This window comes from Gobius niger, assembly GCF_951799975.1.
Source record: "Gobius niger genome assembly, chromosome: 6".
In the NCBI taxonomy this organism is placed as follows: Eukaryota; Metazoa; Chordata; class Actinopteri; order Gobiiformes; family Gobiidae; genus Gobius; species Gobius niger.
Window position 1 is genome coordinate 4,173,914 of NC_136857.1, and position 23,917 is coordinate 4,197,830.

The following is a 23,917-nucleotide window of genomic DNA, read 5'->3' on the forward strand; positions in this document are numbered from 1 at the left end:
ATACACATTATGAGCTCACCCCTGCCAACAAAACAATGCGAGTGTTTGATAACAAAGCGGGCGCGTCATTTCTGCTAAAGCGGCAGATCCGTATTTACTTAAGCGTGCAAATAAAATTAGGCTTACGGGACCAAGAACGCGCAACCCCTTGACCGCAAAAGGTCACGCTCGCTAATAGGGCTGAAAAAATAATAATCACAAATATTATAAAAAAGTCTTTATTTTATTTGTATATTTATTCATAAAAAAAGCTATGCTGGATATTTTCTGTTTTCTGACAAATGATTTCAAGTTTGCCTTGATTAAGGAGAGGTTTCTGTTTCACACCTGCCCCCTGCTGGCCGGCCCTCACACCTGCACAAGCAAACTGAGCAGCGCGGCCTGATGACATCATCACACAGCGCCGTTTGTTTTTGTGTCAGGCAAAAGCACGAGCCGTGGCACGTGAAAAGCGAAGGGAAAATAATCCCAGCGGCCTGAAATAATGCAAGTCTGCTTTGCAAAACAAAATAAAATAAAATAAATCAATTAAAAAAAATGAAATTTTTATTTATTTATTTATTTTTGATTATGCAAATTTTGTAATCGTTTAGGGCAGGGGGGGGCAGAGGCGAAGGGCCGGTTTTCTTCATCGTTAAAAGACCAAGGGCCGGACCCTCCAATTGAAGCACTTGACTTTCTACATATGCCAGAGTTGTACATCATATACGCTGGGAAAATTTCAATCGCTTGAATAAAGAGTCGGTTTGAACTAATCTAAGATCAGATGAAAACGCTTATGCCAGGGGTGTCCAAACTTTTTTCATGGGGGGCCACATATTGGAGCGTACACGGGGTAAAGGGCCATGGGTCGGTGGTTAGTTCCACGAAACCTTTGAGTAGCAGAGGTTTAAATTGTGCCTCATGCCTTTATTTATGCTTAAAACCTTAATGCCAGCTCTGTCTCACAATAAAATGCTAGTTGTTAGGCTAGAATTGTGTAGAATTATTACATATTAATATAAAAAGGTCCATCTCTGATGATGTGAACCGATTCAGCAAGCAGCCCGAGGGCCACCAAAAATTGGTCTGAGGGCCACATTTGGCCCGCTGGCCGCACTTTGGACACCCCTGGCTTATGCCAATCGAACAAATAGAAATCAGACAAATTAACTTTTACTGTAAAAATGATTTATTTATCACTTGAAATTATACAAAATAATCTGAATAAAGAAAAACTTGAAAAAAACACATTTTATTTATCACATTTTTGTATTTTTTTGTCATATTTTGTCACATTTTTGTCATTTTTTCGTCCAATTTTGGTCAATTTCTTGTGACATTTTTGCCACTTTTTCATCCATTTCTCGTCACTTTTTTGTCAATGTTTTCTCACTTTTTTGTCACATCTTCATTGTTTTCGTCTCAGTTTTGTCGCTATTTTCACACCTTTTTTCCAGAAGCTTTTGGCCTGGGGTAAAGCCAAACTGGAGAAAATGTGCTCGGTTCAGGTGGGAGTTAAGGGGTTAACTGCTCATGATTCCTCCTCCTGTTGTTATTATGTCTCATCTGTACATTAGGCTTCTGACGTCAATATGAGGCGGATTTTAGGAATGTTTAAAACTAAAGAACTCCTTTTGCTGCCTCTTGCAAGTTTGCATCTTCTTTTATATTATATATATTACATAATTTTTTATCATTGATACGTCTCTAATATAACTCACTTATATAACGTGTTAAATCTGTTCTTCCAGGCGAGCCCCTCCTGTGGATCCAGAGATTTTGCGAACGATAAAGACTGTTGGGTTCATCGGCTACGCAGCGAATCCTCGCACCCGACCGCGCAACCAGGTCTGAAAACACTAACCTCTTCTTCTAATTACGGGTTCCCACGGGACAATGAAAAGCATCAATAAAAGTGCCAATATTAAGGCTTTAAATTCGATTAAAGCTGCATTATGCAACTTTTTATGCGGGAAAAAAAGTTGATACTTGTTTGTATTCGACCTTGTAGTGACTGGGTGCACTGCAAAAAGTGGATTCTAAGCAAGTAAAAATGTCTTACTTTAAGAAATAAAGTAATTTTTAAATTTTTTTCCCTAAAAAGTAATCATGTCTCACAGAGCAAAGTTTTCTTGAGGAAAAAAATTCTTATTTTAGGAAATAAAATCTAGCCATTTCTTGTTCAGATAAATTCGCTAAAAAACGTGCTAGTTTTTGAATGTTCTTCAGCTTTAGACAGAAGAATAGTTTTTCTTTTTTTTAAGAAAAAATAAGATCAAAACAACTCTTAATGTAAGAACTAATTCTCACAGAGAGATAATACATTCTTTAAAGTGGGCGGCTCGGTGGCACAGCGGTTAGAAGGTCCTGGGTTCGATTCCCACCAGGACGGGGCCTTTCTGTGTGGAGCATGTTCTCCCCGTGTCTGTGTATGTTTCCCCACCACTATAAACATGTACAATAGGTGAATCCTCCAGCAGGTGATTCTGACCATCAGCCTGGCTCCACATCATGGAGACGGGTCCCCGGATGCAGGCAATATTTTCCTTAAATATTAGTATTTATAAAGAACATTTTGCTCAAAAATGGGTGTAATTTAGAACATTTGACTTAAATCAAGCAACATTTTTACTTTTTCACTAAATAAGAATGTTTTCCTAAAATTATTCAATTTTCTGAGGACATTTTGTTTAATTGTAGTTATTTATTTGCTCAAATTTAGTGCTTCTTTCTTGTTTTATAAGAAAAATATTCTAGAAATAAGAATTCTTAGCAAGAAAAAAATGCTGACCCCATTGGCAGAAAGACAAAATCTCTTATAAGATTTTTTCCCCTTGTTTTTAGTAGGGTGCTTTTTGCAGTGTGTATGAGTGGTCATTATGGCGCCTTTACTTTCCATCACAGTGGTCTCTACAACGCTCCAGGGTCCATTGTTTTGTAGGTTTTCTGGCGAGAGGGTCCGTCAGCAGTGAGAACCTACAAAGCAATGGATCCTGGAGAGATGTAGAGACTGTGATGGAAAGTAAAGGCGCCACGCTGACCACTCACACACCCAGTCACTAAAAGATCAAGTACACATAAATATCAACTTTTTTTGTTGTTACATAATGCAGCTTTGAAATTAGAAGTAAATGTCTTGTATGATAATGGCCCAAAACACCTCCAACTGCAGTTTTCTCTGGAATTGTTCACAATGTTTCGCTTAATTGTTAAATATGTAAATTTCCCCGTCGTTCCCTCTGGTGGATGGAATGTTTGCAAATCTTCAGTACGGAAATATGAAACACTTTTTTTTGCATTTGCAGCGTTAAAAACATAGTATTTGGGCATTGAAATCTCACTTAAAAAGCGTTAAATATTCGCTGCCTCTAATGCAAAACCCTATGACCAACTCTGAGCTGTAGTTTCGGAGACTCTCTGACCCCAAAACCCAACAGTTCTCCATGTCATGTGATTCATGGAGGGTTTTTGCGGCGCTTTTGACCCAACTTCCTCACAGTGCAGTGGAAGACAACAGACCTTTTTCCTGTTTCCTGGCCGATCCAGACACTTCCACTTCACTCGAAATCTTCAATGATTCCCCCTGAAGTTGGAAAGTCCTTATTTCCTGTATTGCTTCCTATGCTCTTGACACTGAGTTGTAGTTGCATTAAAATCACATCGGAAGGTAATTAAAGCGTTTTGATGATGTAAAGTCAAAGGGGAAGTGTGTATTTGAGAAGCAGATATCGAAAACATGAATGAGAGATGTCAATTTATTCAGTTAGTTTATGGTTTTATAGGGTTCATGTGAGACGTTCGAAACAATGAGCTGTAAATGCTGAGATGTGATCATAGATTTAGTCACGATTCGATTCAAATTTGATATTATTAAAATGACACGCTTCCAGTTTTTCCTCAATGACAGGTTTTGGTTGTTGTTTGTAGCAAAAGTTCAAGCAGTTACGAGCTTTATTAGTAACATTACAAGTAGGGATGCACCGATACCGATACCAGTGTTGGGTATCGGGCCGATACCACATGCTTGTACTCATACTCGTACTCATTCATGAGGTCCCGATACCGGAAACCGATACCATTTGACGTGCGGCCAGCGCAGCTACGAGGCGCAGCTACGAGGCGCAGCTACGAGGCGCAGCTACGAGGCGCAGCTCTCGTCTGAGGAGAGAAGAAGCAACAAACTGGAGAATTGTTTAGTGTAAATCCAATAATCCACATAGAGCTGACTTTATTACAGACTGCGCTCTCTAAACCAGAGTCTGAGCTGGATTTAACCAGAGCTAAATGTTGTTTAGCGTCTGCAGTGTTTACAACATACAGGCTAACGATGCTAACTCGCGGCTAACAGTTTGGGCCATTCTGACGCCGTTTTATGCCCAGGGGTTTATTCATCTGAAAAACTAACCCAGCGACTAAAAAGTCCTCAGAAAATCCAAATTAAAGACATACAGCATGTTTATATTGAGGGAAAATGAGCTGCAGCAGAACAATGAAAACGCTGTAGCTACTCGCTGATGTAACCCCTCGAAGTTTGACCCAGGCTGCAGTGATGAGACCACTCGAACAGGTTTTGTGGCTTTACATAAATCTCTGAAATCACACATAACCAGGACAGGTGATTACAGGTGGTCTGATTCACTCTTCTGCCCCTAAACGCACCACACCAGATACAAGAGTATTAATTACAAAGCATTAACTGTACATTTTATCCATGGAGCTATGGCAATTACTCCCCTGACAAGCTAACTGACAACGATTGACAACATCTAAACTTGACCAAATGATAATATACATCCTCCAAAATTCAAATAATCACTTAAAACATAGATTTAGCAGTGTTATGTTGCAGATAAAACAAATTAAACTGATATAAAGTTGAGTAAAATTTCCAAAATGATCATAAAATCACAGAGCCAAACCAGTTACAAACCGTTGTCACATCACACAGCAGACAAAGGGGAGGAGCAAAGGGCGTAGCCATGGAAACCACCTCTGCCAGGCAAAATACACTCCAAATAAAAAGGGGGTTAAAGTTGATTATGATTTTAATAATCGGATACATTTTGATGAAATTCAATAAATAACATTTCTTTGTTACACTAAGTTGCTACAAACACAAGAGAAAATCTACAGGAGCTGAAGTAAAGACATAAGAGACCATTTAAGTAACATCTCAATACTATTGTTAAATAAAAATACATAAATGAATAAAGCTCAGGCATTGAGGAGCTTTAGGACATGGGCTTTTCTGTCAATGATGGACAGAGACATAAAAATAAAAAATTATATTGAAGGAAAATAAAAATAAATAAATAAATGGCATCAGCACAATTCTAATATAACTACTCTTAAATGTGTCGCCTACTTTACTTAAGGAAATGTACATGAGTAAATTGACTAGTTACAAACCAATCTGCTGTGAAAAAAGTACGAATGTTGAAGAAAATGCCTCGTACTCGTATCGGTATTCGGTATCGGCGAGTACTTAAATCCAAGTACTCGTATCGGTTTTAGAAAAAGTGGTATCGGTGCCTCCCTAATTACAAGCCCCTGTTGTGCATGCCGATGTGAGCAGACTTGTGCTTTTACTGCAGTGCTTTTCTGACTGTGCTCTGGATTTTAAGGTCCCGTATAAAATCAAAGACGTGGAGCAGGAGTACGACAGTTACAACCAGGTCCCGGAGTCGCCGATCGGACGCGACGAGGAGCCGCACCTTTACATGGTCCCCAAGAAGTTCAGAAAGGTCTCTTTGTCATGTTTTTCATCATTTTTGATTTGACACTATAAATCAGGGGTAGGCAACGTCAGGCCCGGGGAGCCAAAACCGGCCCTCCATCATCAAACTCTGGCTCTCGAGATGAGTTTGAGAAATACTATGACCCAAATCAAAATGCATGTTAAAGAGGGGGTATTCTGCTTTTTTCAGTCACATAGCACCAGTCTATATCTCACTACAATGATGACCAAACCTTCTGTCGGTCTGTAAATGCAGTAAATTAGAATAACTGCCTTGTATAAAATTGCTCTCTCAAAATGACTGTAGTGAATGTCTTGGAATAGGCCTCTGTCTCTGTAAAGGAATAGGCCATTACATACTGACATATGTTCTTACCTGAGCTGTGACGAGTTCTTTAGGACCTGTCTGATCTTCACCCGTGCCTTCAGTCACGTAAACACAGCGCAGACGGCGTTAGCATTTAGCCTCTCCCTCTCTCCTCTATAGCTCCAAAACAGGTCAAGATAGAAGCTACCAAGCTCTTCCACGTTTTCAGTATTTAAATATGGTTACGTGAAGTGTTCCACTATAAAGTATAATTACACAAAATTAAACAATGTGGATTTTCTAAGTGGATAAAAGGGGGAACTATATTATATGGCGTAATAATACCAGGAGTAGTTCAAAATCTGCGCAGTAATCTTCACTTTACTGTGCGGATGCCAAATTAGAAGTAGAAGCTCCGTTGATTTGAATGGGATTTCCCAACGTTCTACCGGTCATTATTTTCTGATAAAGGACCTCTGGAGTTGGTGCTTTCATATCACTCCGCACGTACGTAGTAGCGACACGATCTGTCCCGTCACAGAGAGAGAAGTCGGGGAATCGCTCGTGAAGTTAGCGTGAGTCTGACTTTCAACTTACCCAGAGATTCACCACCATTCCTCCAACTGCGCCTTCAGCTAAGTAGCTAGGCTAGCTGCTAGCCTTGCTGCTTCTAGCCTAGCAAAACGCTGCCGAGCAACGCGCAAACTTTTGGGAACTATTTGTCGCGGAAGTCATTAAATAAACCTTTCGACCTTCATAAAAGTGTACGAAGTTTATGTTGTGTGTGTTCAGTTGCAAATGGCCGTATAATAAGCGGGATAATGTATAGAGCGCTGGTCATTATCGGGAAAATAAGCACCTTCAGGGCGAAACAAGAGCGGTTCGCCCTGAAGGTGCTTATTTTCCAGATAATGACCAGCGTTCTATACATTATCCCTTACTTATAATGAATATTATCAATGCAAAGTCGACTAAATTAGTCTTAAATTTAGTCGACTAAATTGACATGCAATTTTAGTCGACTAAAACTAGACTAAAATTGAAAAGATTTTTTGGACTAAATCTTGACTAAAATTAAAATACATTTTAGTCAAAAGACTAAAACTAAAATATAATATGTTGTCAAAATTAATACTGCGATGAAGAAAACCGGCCCTTCACCAAGGAAACTTGCCGTCCCCTGCTATAAATGAAAGCAAATATGTAATGCTAATGATGCTGATAATGTTTTGTTTGTTTGTTTGTTTGTTAACTTTATTGTCCCCGTAGGGAAATTTGTCCTCTGCACTCATCTCACTCATTTGTAATAAAGTGATAGGCTTCTCCTTTTCTATTATGTGCTGCTGTGAATATTCCTATTATCATGATCTGTAATGTGCTTTTCACCAGGTGACGATAAAATACTCCAAACTCGGCCTCGAGGACTTCGACTTCAAACATTACAACAGGACGCTGTTCGCTGGTCTCGAGCCGCACATCCCGAACGCCTACTGCAACTGCATGATCCAGGTAATGGATTAAAGGGATGTTTCAGGAGTTTTGACATAGGGCCTCATTTCCTAGTTAGCCAGAGGGTTTTTGATTTCTGGAGATATATATGTTTTTTTAAATTCATGCAGTCCTTATATTTGAAGAGTTTAGTGGTGTTAGGCTAATGCTAGGCTAGTGCATGTCTATGGTAACTAGTAGCCTGTATTAAAAACAGTCTGACCCAAGCACAGAGCACCTGAGACAAATCACTTACAACACCAGACTATCCATATAAATGTCTGTGTTGACTGAATAATTTTTTAATATAACCATTTTGCATTTAAAATAACTTATATTTGAGCAGCAGGGTATATGGACCTGTTGGATAAAAGGGGCCCTTTCTCACGACTGGTCCTTTTTAATGCACTTCACAGAATAGGGCACATACACCAACCATGAAATAATGCTTACACACAAATATAGTTGTGAAGATGGTAATGTCAACAAGAAAGCAACAAGAAATAAATACTAATACTAATAACTACAATAAAGATTCTAGTTATTAAAGAGGGGGTATTCTGCTTTTTTCAGTCCCATAGCACCAGTCTATATCACACTACAATGATGAGCAAACCTTCTGTTGGTCTGTAAATGCAGTAAATTAGAATAACTGCCTTGTATAAAATGTCTCTCTCAAAATGGCTGTAGTGAATGTCTTGAAATAGGCCTCTGTCTCTTTAAGAACCTCTGAGCCTTTCCGACACGCCCCCTCCACACGCTGTCTGTGGCAGCCAGGGGCGGACTGGCCATATGTCCTGTATTCTGGAAGAGCACAGAAGGGCCACTGGCTCTAGGGCCACCAGTCTGGCCTCTCACTTTACCTTAGCCTTAACCGTAACCAAGCTTTACCCAAATCTAAAAGCTTAACCTCTTAACTCCCGCCCGAACCGAGAGGATCTTTTTCCTCACGTCATCAGATTTTTTTCCCATCATTTTTTTGTGGGGTATTCAACTCATTTTTTTTGGTCAAATTTTTATCAAATTTTTGTCACTTTTTCATAAATTTTTCGTCACTTTTTTGTCACATTTCCATCATTGTTTTCGTCTCAGTTTTGTCGCTATTTTCACACCTTTTTTCCAGAAGCTTTTGGACTGGGGTAAAGCCAAACTGGAGAAAATGTGCTCGGTTCAGGTGGGAGTTAAGGGGTTGAAAGAAAAGCATCCAAAAACAAAAATGTGCTGGAAAAGCAACAAAAACACAACAAAATGTGACGAAAACGTGACGACAAAGCGATGAAAAAAGCGATGAAAAAACAACAAAAACGTGAAAAATCCCCCCGAAAAACAAGAGACGAAAACACAACAAAAAAGTGACGAAAATGCAGCGACAACATGACAAAAAGTTACCATAACTTTTCTAGATTTGAGCTTTCAAATGAGGCGTTACAGTGTTGCTCTCCAGTCAAGAAGCTTTTAGATTTGGGCAAAGCCGAACTGGAGAAAATGCTCTCGGTTAAGGCGGGGGGTCGGAGGTTAACATGTGTATTTGTGGAAGTGTCACATTTACGCTAATTTGGGCCAGGCTGACCCGAGTCCAGGGCTGGTTTTCAGTCCCAGTCCGGCCCTGGTTGCATCAGTGGGGAGGGGGTTCTGCTGAGGAGCAGTGGTTGGTTACTCGGCTGGTGACGAAAGCTCGGAGGCGTCTCCAGGAGGTGGGGGCGTTCCTAGGAGGACTCAGGCAAACCTATCCCTAAAATGGCTGCCATCAGAGTTTTTACAGATTACTCAAAAATACGTGAATGTGCCAAGGCAACACTTCAGGCATGTTTTTAATGAGGGAGTGACAGAATAACATGATGTAAAGCTTGAAAAAGTCCATTTTGCATAATACCCCCCCTTTCTGTTAATTTCCATCATTGTAATTGTCAACTTTATAAATGATTTACTCATTATAGTATAGCCAACTTTCATAATAACTAAATCAACTAGCCTATTGGTTCACCGGTGATGATTGGTATTATTCAGCATAAGGAAATACATGTCATGAATCACCACACAGATACTCACACCGTTTTGATGCTCACTGATAACCTGAAGGGTAAACAGTTATCCTTTATGCAACACACAATGTACGGTAAAATGCAAATGATGTCAGACAATATGATCTTGTTGTATCACCGAAAGAAGAACTGATTGTAATTCATAGGCAAGTGCACGGGTGTTACTGTGTGTATACTTACATATGGAAACAAAATAATTCTGAATAACAAAAAAAACAAAAAAAGCCTAAAAGTTACTATTGAATATAGTGCGGGTGTGTTTAATAATGATGAATGAGGGGTCGGCGCATATAAGCTCGGCTTCAGCCTACTCCTTATGAGCTTTATTCTGATGAAATGTTTAATTACTGTAAAAATATGAATGTAAACAGCTCAAATAAACAGCTCAATCAAGCTTCCTGGTTGTAGCTACAAGGGCTGTCACGGTTAATTGTGACCAAAATTATCACGTTTTTCGGTTTTAGCGCGGTATTTTTTTTAAATGTGTGTTAATATGTTCAGAAAGCATTGATAGTCCTACACAAACTGAAATAGTTTCAATAAAGTTTAACAGTGCTTATTACATTTTCACATCAAAGTAAAGGAACTATAATGATGTGTTGTTGATCGTTTCGAGGTATCACAGGTACTATTTATAGCGTCTGAAACGAAGATAAACTGTCTATATCAGGAAAATTGTTGTTGTCCTTCCAGTGAGCTTTCGCTTTGCAGATTTGGGAAAATGACATTATTAAATTCATAAAACTGCAGCGAGAGTGAATCTATTGCAATCTGCCACCGGGAGCCCCGTAACATTGTGCCATCGTGCGGAGGTATCCGGACACGGCTTATGCTGGCGGTGGCGCTGCAGCCGCACTATGGGGCGACTCGTTACATTCTCCCTCAACCCAAAGTCCCACATCAGCATTTCAGCTAAAGCGCTAACGTTAGCTTCCTGCTATAGAGGGAGATGGTCACGCTAACGTTAGCTTACTGCTATAGAGGGAGACGGTCACGCTAACGTTAGCTTACTGCTATAGAGCTGTGGGAGACGGTCACGCTAACGTTAGCTTACTGCTATAGAGGGAGACGGTCATGCTAACGTTAGCTTCCTGCTATAGAGGGAGACGGTCACGCTAACGTTAGCTTCCTGCTATAGAGGGAGACGGTCATGCTAACGTTAGCTTACTGCTATAGAGGGAGACGGTCACGCTAACGTTAGCTTACTGCTATAGAGCTGTGGGAGACGGTCACACTAACGTTAGCTTACTGCTATAGAGGGAGACGGTCACGCTAACGTTAGCTTACTGCTATAGAGGGAGACGGTCACACAGGAGAGTCAGAGGTTCAAAGTCTTGCTGCTTTAGAGACACTTTTTCCTGCACGTTCCACAAACAGGAAAACTGTCTCTATCAACTGTCCTTCAGCTTCTTCAAACACACAAACATGTCCAGACTTCAGGCTCGGTCTCTGAGGCTGATCCTGCGCTGTCGTCTCGGACATGATTCCAGCTTAGAGAAAGTTTAGTTTTGGTTGTAGCTACAGAGGCGCCTGCGGCAGCTTCAGCAGAGGAGACGGCGCCTCATGAGGCTCACTTTGCCTAAACCGCGGGCGCCGTAATCCACTGCGGTAAAATATTTTTTCAAAAGCAAGACGGTAATTATTATTGTCAACATTTTTACCGGGGTTTACCGCTACATCGGTAACCGTGACATCCCTAGTAGCTACGCTGCGGCGGAGTGATCTGCTAGGTTACCGGATCTACAGTAGTTAGTATTAGTTTGTTTACCTGCGGCCGGCATTACTATACGTGGCATTCACAAAGGAGCTTTCTATAAATCAGATATGGCAACGTTTGGAGGACGACCCGATGAGTTTGAAGAGGTTTTTAAGGCTGGCTACTAGTTACCATAGACATGCACTAGCCTAGCACTAGCCTAGCACTAGCCTAGCACCACTAAACTCTTCAATTATAAGAACTACATGAATAAAAAATAAAAAAAATGTCCAGAAATCAACACTCTGGATAACTAGGAAATGAGGCCCTATGTCAAAAATCCTGAAATATCCCTTTAAGTTGATTTCTGCTTTACTCTGAACAGTTGAAGCAGGGAAAAAAACAAAACACACATGCGTCAATACAGCAATGAGTCTTTACAACAAAGAAAAAAGACATTTGCCTCCAAGCAGAAGTGACATCTTGGCCACTGCTTCCTTCTTCCATAGTTCAGGCCTCTTCACTTCTCACTCACCCCGACCAAATCCACAAACCACAAAAAATACGCAACATTTTTCTTGATTTCGTCCTCATTTAGTGGTTTTTAAACGTACATGTCAACAGATGAATTATCATGTAGCTCCAGGCTTATATTTGATCTGTCAATCTGTAAATTACGCTCTGTACATCATGTTTTTTCATATTCATTGCTTTGTTGTTTTTGAAAAGGTGTTGTATTTCCTGGAGCCGATCCGCTCCCTGGTGCAGAACCACCTGTGCCAGAAGGAGTTCTGTTTGGCCTGTGAGCTCGGCTTCCTCTTCCACATGCTGGACCTGTCCCGGGGAGATCCGTGCCAGGTACGGCGAATGTCACGAACTCACAGCGCCCTCTTCTGACAGATACAAGCAGAGAAGGAAACAAAAGATACAACTAAGTCAGAAGTAATTAGTGATGACTGAAACTATGACTAAAGTCTCCAGGTTTATTGAATAGTGAATGAAAATGAAAAGGAGGAACTACAAACATTAACCTTCTATTTGACCTTATATTTTAAATTAAATGCCAAAGGAACGGGCTTTTTTCATAAGGGAGAAAGTCCATGAAACAGAGCAATTTCATTAAATACTGTATGTTAGTATAAAATTATACAAATGTAAGTTCACTAAATAAAAGTTATATCTAGTCAAGTAAAGGGTAATTATTTCACTTAAAGGGGGTGGGGTTTAAAAATGTTAAAATACTGTATTTTCCTCCCCCTACATGTTCCAGCCATGTCCTAATGTGTAGAATGAGCTCAGACCTGTTCACCACAACTGCCTCTAAAATCAAAGTTACTCAAAAAGGTGTTAATTCGGGTCCGAAGGTGCAGTTACACGTATGACCTGAGATGGCAGTAGTGAGTGTAAAATGGCAAACTTGCATCTAGCCCCTTTAATCTTGACTCAAGCTTAATTGATTTAAATTAAAGCCGTACTAAGTGACGTGTTTACCTTAATAAATCCTTTCCGTAGTCCCTCTGGGGGTAATACAAGTGTTCATGGGATGATTGGAGGGTCTTTCATCTCCCCCTGGTGTCTCTGGCCAGAAAACCATGTTTGCAACTTGACTGCCACCGGACCGGAGCCACCAATACACACTAATGGAATCACGAAGAAGAAGCTAACATGCTAACGGGCAAAGCTAACTGCGGGCTAACGTCGCTTTAAACAGTATTTACAACCTCTCCAAGACAATTAATAAGTTAAAAAATCGTAACTTGCTACGACACCTGCAGTTGCGCTTATGGCCTCTAGGGGCAAGAGTTACTTAGTACTGCTTTAACACTGATTACAAATCATTATGCAATGTACTGTATTCAACTAGTGTTAGCTGCTTTGTAAAGACTTTCAAATCAAATCAAAGTTTATTTATAAAGCGTTTTCCATATAAACTCAACGGTGTTTGAGAAGAAGAAGCCAAAGTAGTTCTGATAAGGAGCTGGAAAAATTCTGATAAAGAAAAACTCATGGACACAAATATTGCAACTCAAGTAATAATAATAACGATATGACAAGTGATATATTGGACATGACATGATCATCTGTGGAAACTTAGGTGCATCATATACTGACTTTAACCTCTTACCACCCGCCTAAACCAAATGCATTCTGTCCTCTTTGGCTATTATATAGGCCTGTGTAACGCCTCATTTGAAAGCTAAGACCCACAAAACTGATCTTTTCCCTCGCGTTGTTGCTGTGTTGTGTCACCTTTTGTTTGAGTTTTTGTCAACATTTTTTTGAATTTTTGTAATTTTTTTTCTTAGTTTTTGTCACATTTTTGTTGAATTTTTGTCACATTTTTTTGAGTTTTTGTCACATTTTTGTTGAATTTTTGTCACATTTTTTTGAGTTTTTGTCACATTTTTTTTTGATTTTTTGTCATTTTTTTGTTGAATTTTTGTCATTTTTTTGTTGAATTTTTGTCATTTTTTTGTTGAATTTTTGTCACTTTTTTGTTAAATTTTTGTCACATTTTTGTTGAATTTTTGTCGTTTTTTTGTTGAATTTTTGTCACTTTTTTGTCACATTTTTGTTGAATTTTTGTCACATTTTTGTTGATTTTTTGTCACTTTTTGTTGATTTTTTGTCATTTTTGTTGTTGAATTTTTGTCATTTTTTTGTTGATTTTTTGTCATTTTTTTGTTGAATTTTTGTCATTTTTTTGTTGGATTTTTGTCATTTTTTTTGTTGAATTTTTGTCATTTTTTTGTTGAATTTTTGTCACTTTTTTGTTGAATTTTTGTCACATTTTTGTTGAATTTTTGTCGGTTTTTTTGTTGAATTTTTGTCTTTTTTTTGTCTTTATTTTTGTCGTTTTTTTGTTGGATTTTTGTCATTTTTTTGTTGAATTTTTGTAATTTTTTTGTTGAATTTTTGTCACATTTTTGTCACATTTTTGTCACATCTTTGTCACATTTTTGTTGCGTTTACATCCTTGTTTTCTTCTCATTTTTTGTGGCTGTTTTGGTGCTTTTTTCCAAAGAAGCTTTTTGATTAGGGTAAAGCCAAACTGGAGAAAATGGGATCCGTTCAGGTGGGAGTTAAGAGGTTAAAGATATTGACGGAGAAGCAGACATCGATCCTGATAATCATTTCTATGTGAACAGTTTGATTATAGTTATGATTACTACTCAGAAGATGAATTCAATAAATCAGTCATATCAGGAGGAAGTATCTCCATTATAGATCTAAATTGTAGAAGTCTTTATGCCGATCTCGACGAAATGAAACTTTTCACAAACCCCTTTTTACTGCAGTATCTGAGACCTGAATACTGATGAAGGGGTGGATTTTGAGATGAAGCGGAATGATTTGTACTTTAAAAATAGAGAGAACAAAAGGGGTGGGGGGGTGGCCATATACGTAGACAAAAGACTGATTCATGAAGGGGCGGAGGATGTGACTATAGCTCTTGGTGATCTAATGGAATGTACAGTATTACAATGGAAGTTTCAATGGAAAACAACAAAAACATTAATTATATGAAAACAAAAATCGCTAAAAGTATCTGCATAGCTTATATAACACATTGATTGACTTCCATATCTGACTTATTGTGAGATTTAGGGAAACACGTATAACAGTACTTTAATTATCTTACAAAAAAAGGCATTAAGAATTACAGTGCACATGGTCGGTTATAGAGAGCATACAAACTGTTTATTTTATCAAAGCCACATTTAGACACTTGAGGATTTAATAAATTTCAGGACAGCCAGACATTTTTAAAGCAAGACAAAAAGTGCTACCAGAAAATGAACAAATCCGGTTCAAAGAAAGAGATGGTGCATATTATTTAACCTCTTAACTCCCGCCTGAACCGAGAGGATCTTTTTCCTCACGTCATCAGATTTTTTTTCCCATCATTTTTTTGTTGGGTATTCAACTCATTTTTGTAATTTTTTTTTTGTAATTTTCTCTCACATTTTTGTCATTTTTTTGTCATTTTTTGTCACATTTCTGTCATTTTTTAATTACATTTTTGTCATTTTTTGTTCATTTTTTTTTATCACATTTTTGTCATTTTTTGTCACATTTCTGTCATTTTTTTATTGCATTTCTGTCATTTTTTTTGGTCGCATTTTTGTCATTTTTTCGTCATTTTTTCGTCAAATTTTGGTAATTTTTTTTGGTCAAATTTTTGTCACATTTTTGTTATTTTTTTGTCATTTTTTGTCATTTTTTGAATCACATTTTTGTCAGATTTTTGTCAATTTTTTGTCACATTTCTGTCTTTTTTTTTATCACATTTTTGTCATTTTTTGTCACATTTCTGTCTTTTTTTTTATCACGTTTGTCATTTTTTTCGTCCATTTTTTGTCAATTTCTTGTGACATTTTTGCCACTTTTTCATCAATTTTTCATCACTTTTTTGTCAATGTTTTCTCACTTTTTTGTCACATTTCCATCATTGTTTTCGTCTCAGTTTTGTTGCTATTTCCCCACCTTTTTTCCAGAAGCTTTTGCACTGGGGCAAAGCCAAACTGGAGAAAATGTGCTCGGTTCAGGTGGGAGTTAAGGGGTTAAGAAAGAAATGTACATTTAAGTGGCCAAAAGTAAAAACAATATTTGTGTTATTTATGTCTGATTGGTGCTGTTGAACTGTCCCAGGCCAGTAACTTCCTGCGGGCGTTCCGTACGATCCCCGAGGCGTCGGCGTTGGGGCTGATCCTGGCGGATTCGGATGAACAGACGGGGAAGGCTCGGCTGGGGCGCCTCATCCAGAGCTGGAACCGCTTCATCCTCACGCAGCTGCACCAGGAGACGCAGGAGCAGGAGGGTCCGCAGGCCTACAGGGGCAGCAGCAGGTCACTCTCTTATAGCCCTTTTCCACCGAGCTGGTGCCGGTGCTGGTTCTGGGCCAGTTCCAGTTTCAGAACCGGTTTCTTTCGTTTTCCACTGAATAAACGCTGGCTCTTGGTTCCAAAATCTGGTGCCGGTTGGGAACCAGTTAAAAGCTGGACCAAGAAAGGAGCACCAGTGATGTCAGCGGCTGGGGGCGTGGCTCTCTCCTCCAACAAACAATCAATATTACTTAGTTTGTGCTTAGAACTTCCTGGAGAAGCCAAAACAGTCTCTGTGGAGGAAACTGTTGTTTTGCTTTATGCTCTTTAGCTAAAACAAGAGTTAGAAAGAAGAAATCAAAATGTTAACGGCTGCTGTGACAGGAACATAAACTTATTTTTCTGTATTTTATAACCAGAAGTGGCTGTAGTAAGATGTTACTATCCATGTTTGATGTTGACTTCCCAAAGCGTTGCTATGACAAAAGGCACAGCTCTCATTTTGGTGGAAAACCAAGTCAGTATGGAACCAACCCGGCACCAGAACCAGCCCAGAACCAGCACCTTGGTGGAAAAGCCCTATCAGATGTTCCACTAAACCAGTGCTTAAAACAAAAGGGTTTAACATAATCATCATTCTTTATTCAGCCTCTAGGTCAATAGTATAAAAAGACATATACAGACAACCATATACTCACATAAACAATACATACAAGATTAGAAAAGACAGCTATACCTATGTTTCCATAAAGGAGACTGGTCCTGCACAGCACAAGACCTGGGGTTCACCAGAGCCACCGCCAAAGAGTTCACAGAGTCGTTGAGGCACAGGGGCGGACTGGCCATATGTCCTGGAAGAGCACAGAAGGGCCACTGGCTCTAGGGCCACCGGTCTGGCCTCTCACTTTACCCTTACCCCCGGGCGAAACCGAGCTTTACACAAATCTAAAAGCTTAAAAGAAAAGCATCCAAAAACAAAAATGTGCTGGAAAAGCAACAAAATGTGACGAAAACGTGGCAACAAAGCAAAGAAAAAAGTAATGAAAAAACAACAATAACATGAAAAAAAACCCCGAAAATCAAGAGACGAAAACACAACAAAAAAGTGACGAAAACAGGCCATAAAGCCACAAAAAAAGTAATGAAAAAACAACAATAACGTGAAAACCCCCCCCGAAAAACAAGAGATGAAAACACAACGAAAAAGTGACGAAAAAGTGACGAAAAAGTGACGAAAAAAGGCCAAAAAGCCACAAAAAAAGTAATGAAAAAGCAACAATAACATGAAAACCCCCCCGAAAAACAAGAGACGAAAACACAACGAAAAAGTGACAAAAAAGTGACGAAAACACGGCAAAAAACCACAAAAAAAGTAATGGAAAAAGTTACAATAACATGAAAAAAAACCCCGAAAAAAAAGAGACGAAAACACAACGAAAAAGTGACAAAAACGTGACGAAAACAGGCCATAAAGCCACAAAAAAAGTAATGAAAAAGCAACAATAACATGAAACCCCCCCCCGAAAAACAAGAGACGAAAACACAACGAAAAAGTGACGAAAACACGGCAAAAAAACACAAAAAAGTAATGAAAAAGCAACGAAAAAACGTGACAAAAAGTTACCATCACTTTTCTAGATTTTATCTTTCAAATGAGGCGTTACAGTGTCGCTCTCCAGTCAAGAAGCTTTTAGATTTGGGTAAAGCCGAACTGGAGAAAATGCTCTCGGTTAAAGGAATAGGCCACCGTTTTTACATACTAAGATATGTTCTTACCTCACTTTAGACGTGTTAATATATCCCCGTCTGGTCTTTGTCCGTGCGCTCTGTCACGCAAACGGAGCACATACGCAGCCTCTCCCACATATCACATAGCTCCAAAAAAGCTCACGATAGAAGCTACCAAGCTCTTCCACGAGTTCCCTATTTAAATAAAGTTACGTGAAGTGTTTTCATGCGAAGTATATTTACCCAGAAATGTAGCATGATAAGCAGATAAAAAGGGGGACTATATTGTGAGGCGTAATGATACGAGGAGTAAAACTTCCGCGCAGTAACTCCTAAAGGTTATTGACGGAAGTGAGCGGGGGAAGTCTTTAGGAGTTACTACGCGGACGCTGTGCTCCTCGTATCATTACGCCTCACAATATAGTTCCCCTTTTTATTTGCTTATAAAATCGACATGCTACATTTCTGGGTAAATATACTTCGCATGAAAACACTTCACGTAACTTTATTTAAATAGGGAACACGTGGAAGAGCTTGGTAGCTTCTATCGTGAGCTTTTTCGGAGCTATGTGACAACTGGGAGAGGCTGCGTATGTGCTCCGTTTGCCTGACAGAGCGCACGGACAAAGACCAGACGGGGATATATTAACTCGACTAAAGTGAGCTAAGAACATATCTCAGTATGTAAAAACGGTGGCCTATTCCTTTAAGGCGGGGGGTAAGAGGTTAATGTGTATTTGTGGAAGTGTCGCATTTACGCTAATTTGGGCCAGGCTGACCAGAGTCCAGGGCTGGTTTTCAGTCCCAGTCCGGCCCTGGAACCACTGATCTATGGTATAAAATTCAGAAAAAAAGAAAACTTAACGATATGAACAGTTTTCCTTGCTTCGTGGGGAGTTATGAATCTACTTGTTCTGTGTGCAGTGCCCAGGGCTCGTCCGGGGAGTCGGTCATCGGGAAACTGTTCGGCTGTGAGGTGGAGAACAGCAGCCTGTGTCGCTGTGGGAAGGAGACCGTGCGCTCTTCTCTCACCCTCCTCTTCACCATGCACTACCCCGAACAGAGCTCCCAGGGTGAGAGTCTCCCCACAATACTGCCCATCCTCATTCAAACAAGATCACGCTACAAGATTTTCTACATCTGGATGCACCCGTAAGGTCCCTCACTCTAAGATTCATTGTGTTTTCTGTTATCAGATAAGTTAAAGGAGTATGACTTTGCTGAAATCCTGAAGAAGAGCATTTGTTTGGAGCAGAGCACTCAGGCGTGGTGCGAGAACTGCGAGAAATATCAACCCACGGTGAGTGATCCTCTGTGAGGCTGTACATTAAGAATGGACTAAGTGTGGGTGGCTTCCTTCATCGTGTCTGGGTTTTTGAAGCCAGAGCAATTATATAGAAATGGGGTGAAAATGAAAAAATAAATATAAATACCAAAGGAAAAGGTCAGAATGACAAGCCTGTGTTCAATTATCACTTAAAGAGGCAAAAAAGTTTCAGTGGAAAGGCCGTTTGAGCTAAAGGAACTTCTGGAGCCTACCTCAAATTCCTTATGGAAAGAAGGAGGCTATAATCGCCGTTAATACCGGACTATTTTATGATAGTGAATATAAGCCGCACCAACTAAATTCAAAAGGACAAAAGAAAAGTACATATATAGGCCGCAGGTGTCTGTAGATGTTGTAACATTAGAGCTGACAGACCGCCAGGCAGGTGTCCCTCCTCTTTCTCATTCTCATCTCCTCCTCGCTCGGTTTTCCACAAACATCGTGCTGCATTTTCCACACTTTTACGCACTAAATGGACACCAAACTACTTATTTAGCCCACTCTGAGGCAGTGTTGCTTTCGCCAACGAAGACGATAACGATATCTTTTCGTTGACGCCCCTTTTTTTAATGACTATACCGTAACGATGACGAGCTAAAATGAGCTCTTTGGGGACGAGAACATGACGAGACGTTTACGAGTTTACGTCAATGAGACGAGACAAAAATGGGAGAAGGTTTTTGGTCAGATCGTTCACACACAGTAGGGATGGGCGGATCGATACCAAAGTATCGATATATCGATACCAAACGGCTATTTTTAAAGTATCGATATTGGGTAAAAAGTATCGATACTAATTTGCATATGTAAAAAGAAGGCGGGGCAGCAATTGTCAACCCAAAAAGATTATTTATTTCTTTGTTCTGAGCCAAAACAGTCCACAACAGCAAAGGATTGAACTGAGCCGGGCATATCATTCTGTTAGGTTATGTTTGTCATTTAAGTATTAATTTAAAATTGTGTTTATGTATTTAATTTCACATTAGTATTGTTTAATCAACCAGTTAAAGTAATACAATTTAATTGACCAGTTAATTATATAAAATAACCAATTTTAGAAATGAATATTGATTGAAATACATTCATCCATATGAAATGACCAGTATCGGTATCAGTATCGGTATCGACAAAAATGACCCTAAAAGTATCGGTATCGTATCGATTCCAAAAAATGTGGTATCGCCCATCCCTAACACACAGAGTTTGTGCGCGGAGTGAGAGAACACACGGTAAACGTGACCCGGATGTGCTGCTCATGATGCGCCCGGGCAGCGGCACCGTGCTGCTCATGATGCGGCGGCGGCGCCTCTTCCTCTCTCTCTCCCCGTGGCGTGCGGTCACTGCTCGCGTACATCCTCCTCGGAGCGTCTGACATCCAGGTCACAGGGACTTTATTGTTTCTCAGGACAGTTTTCAATACTGTGGCGTATGAACACAGAACGCACGTTGAGGTCGGCTACGTATATGCAGACAGCGCTGTTGGTAAAAAAATAATAATCTGGAAGCGACGATCAGAGGACGAGGAGAGCGGGCGCTTTTGGGAAAAGTCCTGTTCACAGTCGGCCACTTCTGCCAGTGCCTGTCGTGGTGTCATCTGTTTGTCAAAAGCCAATAGAAGTATTATTTATCCCAATTCCCAAGACTTATTGAAATTAATTGTAACTTCTTATAATGAAACAGACGAAAACGTGACAAAAACCTTTTTAATTTTCGTCTGACTAAACGTGACTAAAACGATCACATTTTGAAATTATTAAAATGTGACTAAACCTAAAAGCATTTTCGTCCAAAAGACTAAGACTAAAACTAAAAGGGCCAAAAACAACACCACTGTGAGGTAACATTGTTCTGAGATAAAGAGCATAAAGCGATGGTTTCGGCGTAACTCCAGTGTGAAAGCGCTTGCCTGGCCGTGCTTTAGAAACGTGACCGATACACTCAGCAGGTGTACTTCCACACAGCACCCCCCTCCCTGCACCGCAGTCAGGTCTAAGTGGGGAAAAGGGCTGAACTACGAAACGCTACGCTGTTAGCTCGTGAAAATAAATAATAATAAATAAATTAGCCGCATTGTCTAGGCCGCGTAGTTCAGAGCGTGTGAAAAAAGTAGCGGCTAATCTGGAAAATACAGAAGGTTATTCTTTGATGCACAATCTAAGTGCTCTGCATAATAAAAAATATATATATGGGGATATATATATATAAGAGATATAAGTTATAGATTTAAGTTTGATATATTAAAGGCAGGAAACTGTCACGATGAAAGGTGTTATTAAAGACCTTTTAATGCCACGGAAACTAACTCCTAAGCTTAAAAATTACAGTAATGATCCAATGAACATGAAATATAATGAGACACAGCTCACTTTCGACAAAAAATAAGGTAGAAAAAATGCAAAGAAATGTAGTGACAATAAATGTTGAGCCCAAAAATGTTTCTTGAATGATAAGTTAATTATCGTGACAGCGCTATGTGGAAGTCCAGCCTCTTAAAGTCTCACGTCTTTGTCCTCAGGTGCAAACTCGAAACATCCGCTGCCTCCCAGACGTGCTCGTCATAAACTGTGAAGTGAACAGCGCGAAGGAGGCGGAGTTCTGGAGGGTCCAGGCCGAGGTTAGAGATCGACTCTTTTACAGCAGGAGTGGTTTCAGGAGAAATCTGATGTTTTCTGTCTGTTTCTCCAGTACGCGTTCAACAAAGCCAAGCAGAAAGAGGCGAGTGAACCGCCCAAACCCAAGGACCTGCCGCCCCCCATGCCCACAGAGTGGTGCCTCGAGTAAGATCATGCTCTTACATATACGCTGTAATTATACACAATTATTCACTGTAGGAGAGAGTCAAGTGTTTTGCCCTCAGACCAGAGGTGGAGCCTAAATATTCACTCATGAGTCATAAGAATACAGTAGAAGTTAAGTGTTAAAGGGATATTTCAGGATTTTTGACATAGGGCGTCATTTCCTAGTTATCCAGTGTTGCTGGTACCTGGAGATATTTTTTTTGTAATTCATGCACTTCTTATATCTGAAAAGAGTTTCGTGGCACTAGGCTAGTGCATTTCTACGATGTCAGTTAGACGTTAAAAACAGTGTGACCCGCTCCACAGAGCACCTGAGGCAAATCATTTACAACGCCAGACTAACCATATAAATGTCTGTGTCCATAGAGTAATTTGAACCATTTTGCATTTAAAAGAACTTATACTTGAGCAGCATCAGCTTCGTGGTTGTATAAGCTACGCAGCGGCGGAGTGATCTGCTAGAACAGGGGTTCTCAACCTGGGGGTCGGGACCCACTAGGGGGTCGCGAGACAAATTTTGGGGGGTCGCCAGAGCATGTAGATAAAATATGCATTTTAATATTATTATTATGGTGTCGTAGCATATGTGCTATTTTACCTGGATGTCATTATTTGTTCTAAATTTAATTCATTTTTGTTTTAGCCAGTGTTTTTTCTTTGTTTTTTAAGAGTTATAAAGGTCAACCTCTTAACTCCCGCCTGAACCGAGAGGATCTTTTTCAGACCTGGGCAAAGTACGGCCCGCGGGCCACATCCGGCCCGCGAGATGATTCAGTCCGGCCCATAACTTGTAGGGCATAAATTCATAAGCATGTCAAAAAAAAAGTAAGTCTCTAGCTCATTCCTGTGCGGAGTTATGATTTTTTTTTTTTTATTACCAGAATGCTCACTCCAGCCACTAGGGGGCAGATTAAATAAGAATAAAAGTAAAGAATTCCACAGGTGTCCAGCAAAGGGCACTGGCATAATAAGATATAAGGATATAAACAACACATTGTGTGACTTGCAAGTGGGATATGGACAGTCTGCCCCTGGGCAGCTGTGGCTACAATAGTAGCTTACTACCACGGAGTGCGGAGTGAATGAATATTGACTACAATGTAGCAGAGACTTGTGACACAGGCTTGTAAAGTGCAATAAGTGTAAGCCGTTTTTATGAGGCCACAGTCCTGCCAGGCTCATCATTATAGATTTATTGAAAAAAAGTCCTCAATGTATTTTCCCAATCAAAACATTTTTTTTATTTTGGAGCTTTTGTTCATGGACCCCGGCGATACACTCCCGATATATTATACTTATATCCCGATATAAGTTTGAGTTATTGTTGGTGCGGCTCCGACTCAATTCAGGCTCCTCATGTGGCCCCTTATGAAAATGAATTGCCCACCCCTGATCTTTTTCCTCACGTCATCAGATTTTTTTTCCATAATTTTTTTGTTGGGCATTCAACTCATTTTTGTAGCCTTTTCATCATTTTTTTGCCACATTTTTGTCAATTTTTTGTAATTTTTTTGTCACATTTTTATCACATTTTTGTCATTTTTTCGTCAATTTTTTGTCACTTTTTTTTTGTCACTTTTTTTTTTGGTCACTTTTTTGTCACATTTCCATCATTGTTTTTGTCTCAGTTTTGTTGCTATTTTCACAGCTTTTTTCCAGAAGCTTTTGGACTGGGGTAAAGCCAAACTGGAGAAAATGTGCTCGTGGGGGGTTAATGTCCCTGTTTTTCCCATGGTCTGACCCGGGTGGGGCTCACGATCCTAATTAACTGTTATAATGGGGGTCGCGGCTCTAAAAGCTTGAGAACCACTGTGCTAGAAAATAGTCCCTCAAAATATGATCATTCATGTGATGCAAGGTCAGTTATATTCAAAAAATTATTCTATGCAGTAAGGTGCGCTTATTTGGCCGAAATTTACAGTTTTACTGGTTTGCTGATGCCTCTGACCCCTGCAGAATAAAGTGAAGGTCCCGCTTTACCATAAA

At 39.8% G+C, this 23,917-nt stretch overlaps 1 protein-coding gene across 1 annotated transcript in view; it reads left to right on the forward strand.

Moving 5' to 3' along the window:
• The window catches only part of pan2 (poly(A) specific ribonuclease subunit PAN2), a 52,614-nt gene that overhangs the window by 16,323 nt on the left and 12,374 nt on the right, over positions 1-23,917 (forward strand). The window contains exons 8-16 of the mRNA XM_079558793.1: positions 1,734-1,830; positions 5,607-5,726; positions 7,416-7,535; positions 11,982-12,110; positions 15,906-16,102; positions 18,731-18,879; positions 19,003-19,106; positions 21,649-21,747; positions 21,819-21,910. Coding sequence (XP_079414919.1) covers positions 1,734-1,830; positions 5,607-5,726; positions 7,416-7,535; positions 11,982-12,110; positions 15,906-16,102; positions 18,731-18,879; positions 19,003-19,106; positions 21,649-21,747; positions 21,819-21,910 — 1,107 coding nt within the window. The remainder of the gene's footprint in view (positions 1-1,733; positions 1,831-5,606; positions 5,727-7,415; positions 7,536-11,981; positions 12,111-15,905; positions 16,103-18,730; positions 18,880-19,002; positions 19,107-21,648; positions 21,748-21,818; positions 21,911-23,917) is intronic.